The sequence below is a fragment of the Branchiostoma floridae genome, chromosome 11 (genome assembly GCF_000003815.2).
Source record: "Branchiostoma floridae strain S238N-H82 chromosome 11, Bfl_VNyyK, whole genome shotgun sequence".
In the NCBI taxonomy this organism is placed as follows: Eukaryota; Metazoa; Chordata; class Leptocardii; order Amphioxiformes; family Branchiostomatidae; genus Branchiostoma; species Branchiostoma floridae.
Window position 1 is genome coordinate 14,591,413 of NC_049989.1, and position 5,087 is coordinate 14,596,499.

A 5,087-nucleotide genomic window follows, 5' to 3' on the forward strand; every position below is an offset into this window, starting at 1 on the left:
TCTTTTCAGGGTGGAGTATTTGGTCTCTCCCATCTCCACGTTGATGTTGTGTAACTTGTCATACTGAGTCTCCTTGTCTTCATCCTTCAAGACTTCAATCTCTTTCTTTAACTCGCTCAGCTGTTCTTGAAGATGTTTACTCTTTTCCATATACTCCATCCTAGAAAGAAACGCAGATTTAAACCTTAAGAAAAACAATGGTCATATTGCTCAAATATAATTCAATCTCTACAACAGGATAAAAAAACTGATATTTACTTCCGGATGTTTCAAGTGACATCCATCGCCATTCTTCAGCATCACTAGAATGAACTAGCAGAACAATTCCATACAAGTACAGCTAGCTAGAAAAAGGAATTGTTATGCTAGTTCATTCTAGTGATGCTGAAGAATGGCGATGGATGTCACTCGAAACATCGGAAGTAAATATCCGTTTTTTTTATCCAGTTGTAGAGATTGAATTGTATTTGAATATTGCTTACCTGGATGTCTAACCTTCATAAACGTAATGGTTACATTGCTACCACGACAGAGGATTTTCGTGAGATCAATGAATAGATACTAAATGTGTTACTTGAAAATTTTAACAGTCAAACATCAAAATGATTTGACTCCACAAAACGTATTAAGGAAGAAAGAAACAAAGGAATGACACTAAGAAACAGACATGCTTATTTCTTATCACACTTTTTAAAAACATATACCACGTACTATATACTTTCATTTTTTTCAATACTTTGGCCATACTGATTTGATTATATGGAAGACATCTGCAGACATAAATTTTTGGCCATCTCAAAAACAACAACAAAATATCTTTCAACCATATTGTAAATCATACAAGTCAGTAACAAATTGAGCCAAATATATGCCATAGATTGCCAAAAAATATCCATGAATGGACATCAATGTAATAGAAGCCAAAGTTAATTACAAAGTCAAAGAAGATGTCTAATTATAAAAGATAAAAATGAAGAATCAATAATTCTTTATGACTTTGTATACTATATTCTGTGTGTTTCATCATTTATTCAGCCTCCCTGACCAGTTATATTTCATAATGAAGCAACTTTTTTTTGCTAAAATTTTATCAGTTTTAGGTTTTCCAGTAGCCTGGGTACCATCCGGAAAGTAGTTCGCTCCGACGTTCATTATATACTATATACAGTCGCTTCTAGCTCTGACATTCATTATACACTATATACAGTCGCTTCTTTGTGTTTCCGTCTGGGAACGCGGACCATCTCAACGTCTGGAATCGTCCAAATTTTGGACGCAGACGCTGATTGGTCCCCACATAGGAGCGAATCATGGAATGGGTTCATGTGATCGTTCGAACCGGTGTTCCAACACCGGAAAAGCCCCACGTCCCCTAGCGCATGTGGGCGCCGGCCTGTTGTCATCGAACGAGTGCTCTAGAACCCATTCCTTGATTCGCTCATCAACTGGCGTCACCACCAAACGGTTTGAATGCGCACGTCTCCAGACGGATAGCAGAAGTGAACATAGGAGCGAACTACTATCCGGATGGTACCCAGGCTAGGTTTCCAGAGGATATCATCCATATAATCAAATCAACATGACCTTATGTATAACACATAATGTACATCAACTTTGTGAAGATGCTGGCTGCTCGGCTGAAGAACTGCCCAAGGCTATGTCCATCCGTGCAACCAGCACGCCTGGATGATGATGATGATGATGAGAAAACATGACAATCGTGATCACCTTTCTTTTTCTATTTCCCTGGACAACTGTTCGACATCGTTGTCACTTAGCAGCTCCATGGAGTTGTCAGCACTGTCCATGGACAGGGACATCTCGTGTTCTAATCTCATGTCCAACTCTCGCAGGTGTTCGTTCGTTATGGCGTCCCCTGTCATGTAGTTAAACTGACAGGAAAGGAGAAAAAGATTACTGATATGGCAATAGTCTGTCAAATATTCTGATACTACTTGGGAATACAGAGTTCTAGCCAGGCTGAATCTTTTTTCGTCCCTGGATGTTTGAATGGTTATCCATTTTGAGCGCAAGCCGGGGTATTGGATCGTCCGGGGGTATGCTCGCATGTTTACTCTATGGCCCTCTTAAGACACTACTTTCATGCATTTTGAGGGGCAAATGTGGCTGGTAGAGTAGAGTAGAGATCCTGTAGACTCAATGGCATCCGTGCCAAATTTCATTTTTTGGATATCATTACATGCCGACTTTGTGCATCACAGAGGACGGACAAAATTGGAACAGTCAAAATTTTTGTGCGTCCCAAGCTGCAAATTTCCGTCAAAGGACGCTGGCTAGACACTGGCTAGAACCCTGGAATACAATAAGTAACATGTACAGTCTAAGCCCCCTGGCACTTATACAAGGCATAGCAAGTATTTTACTGGACTGTGCAAAATTGTGCCAGGCAGTCTAAAGTGGGCACAAACAGATGCAGACCTGTACACATCCCAGTGAGATACAGGCTTACATGTACAAGTGTGTTACGTTATGACTGACATAGGAAGATCTTTGCTTGTGTTTTACCATCTTATCTATCTATTCATCTATTAATTTTCTGTTTCCTTTTACCAGGGTAGCTCTCTCAGGGACTGGGCACTGCTTTTCAGATAAGCCCTAGTTACTAGTTACATACATACAATGTACAAACAATACAACAATATTGAACTAGTTTAACTGTAATATCTAACACCGATGCAAATACGCCAATATAAACAGGGCAAAAACACATCAACGTATCAAATGCTGTTATCCAGTCATGTTCCATGCCATTGTGGACAATGTATTGTGTGGATGAAATGGAAAACACAAGAAAAAAAGTCAAGGAACCCTGCTTGTAGTTGGGCTTCATATCTAATGGTTTCGGAAGTAATCTATATCATTCTGTACATCTAAAAAGGTGCAGTCAAGTTCTTGGACTCTGATTGATTATGTACCAACAAGAACAATGAAATTTGAATGCAGATGAACAGTAAATATAAATACATGATACAGAAAGCACACATTTGGGACCTTGCCCCCACCAAACCAAACCAAGCCTTAGCACATACTGCACCTGTGGATAACCATATTGGGGCTCCTTTTTTTGTTCAGTTTTTGTCTCCGAGCCCAAAGTGTCCTGAGTAACGGGAAGGGGGGAAGGGAACACATTTAGAACAGAAAAAAATAGAAACAACAAAAGGCAACAGGAATGGATGGAATGGACAGGAATGCCCAACTCTTCACAACAGTCATGACAAAACTATGGAATGGGGTAAACACAAAGTCAAGTGTATCATGTACACATATTATATGTGACAGTAATTGTCACTGAGAGGAGTGTGCACTTGTGCCTAAGCATGTTTTAAGTCAAGATGGCACCATTACACTAGCCTGACCAAATCAAGCTTGATAGCCAACACCTCTAAGTCAGGAGAATTAGGAACATCGTAACCCTGTTGATTTACGCATTATGTACTAATGTATATGGGCCAATTATTTTCAGAGGTTGTCATGAACTGTACATTGCCATGGTTTTGGGCATGTGATGACTGATTTCCATAGTGACAGAGAACCTGAAATTTGTGCCTCTACATGTAGGAAAGGGAGTAGTTCTCTTTAGTTAGATGTGTATGGCCACATGTTCTTGAGAGGGAGTCAAATTAGCCCCTGAAAGAGATATATTGTGGATCTGAAACACCTGGGATAATATGCAAACATTGAAAACCTTCAACTTATCAACAAAACAGTCATGTTCTTGATAAAGCTATGATTGCGACTTGATGTAACGATCATGAGTTACTAATTGGCTTCACCCCTGTGGTGTCGCCAAAACTTCTACTCACATTCAAAGGGTTCCTAGTCAGCTCTATCAGCTTATCTTTGGCAAATTTCTCATTCTCCTTGGCCTTGATCAGCTGTTCCTTCAGCTCCTCCGCCTCCTTGGCTCGCCTCTCCGAGTCCTCGGCTATTCTCAGGGCGATGAGCTCTGTCTCCCGTACCCTGTGTTCTAAAACTACCTTTTCTTCTTCGCTCTGTGGGTGAGAAATAGAAAGGTAAGAAAACGTTCAAAGGTGGAAAAAATGCTATCTCGGTGTTCTGAACAAGCTATGGCCACGATTTTTGAGTATTAGATAGCTCTTGTGCTCAGGAAGAAATGACACAAGTTTGGTCCCCCTAGCGTCTAATTTTGGGATAGCAGGGGCATTTTTGTCAAAAACTTCTGAAGACGATAACTCAAGAAGGGAACAACGAATTTTCATGATTTTTAGTATGTAGGTACCTTAGACAATGTTGTACAAGATAAGATACTAATTATGCAAAATTGGAGTACATTTGCATAATTAATGAGAATATTATATCATAGCAGTTTTTTCAATGTATCTCTTGTTCCAGACATGCTATGGTCTTGACATTTAGGTGGTAGATAGCTTTTAGTGCCATGACCAAGTGGAGCAAGTTTCAGCCCCCTAACATTTAATTGTGGAACTGCAGGGGCGTTTTTGTCAAGACACTCCAAAGCGGATAACTGCAGAAAGGATTGACAGATTGGCATCATATTACGCATGCGGGTACCTTAGACAAAGATGTTCATAATGATATACATGTTATGCAAATGAGGACTTAATTTGCATAATTAATGAGGAAATTGTATAATTCCATTGTTTTCAATAACTGGACTTCAATAAATGTAACACATGTTAATTATGATAGGTGGAGTATAAGCAGATACCAAATATGGGAATGAGGAGCTTATTTGCATAATTTATGTAAAAATTGCAAAACCGCTTTATGATTGATAATGGGAATTTTATGATTGTGACATGTGTACGTTAGTCAATGATGAACAACACCATGCATAAATTATGTCTATGTGTTAGTCAATTTCATTAAATTTAGGAAAGCTCTAAATTTTCATGGAGGTATGAGGTCGCCGAACTCTAGTTCTAGTATCTTTTTTTCCATTGGAAAAAAGTTAACATTTTTAGATTAAAAAATTATGTGTTTTAGGTTATTTTGTGGAAGTTGCTTTTATTAATGCTCTAACCTATTTGCACATGTTTTGGTATGAGTTAGCTAAACGCGAAAGTTGTCACTTTGAGGTATAC

At 39.0% G+C, this 5,087-nt stretch overlaps 1 protein-coding gene across 1 annotated transcript in view; it reads right to left on the reverse strand.

The window, feature by feature from the left end:
- Window positions 1-5,087, reverse strand: part of LOC118425549 (merlin-like) — a gene marked incomplete at its 3' end in the record, with an annotated part of 9,476 nt that continues 4,389 nt past the window's right edge. The window contains 4 exon segments of the mRNA XM_035834472.1: window positions 1-160; window positions 1,729-1,892; window positions 3,056-3,118; window positions 3,825-4,013. Of these exon segments, the coding sequence (XP_035690365.1) occupies window positions 1-160; window positions 1,729-1,892; window positions 3,056-3,118; window positions 3,825-4,013 (576 nt within the window).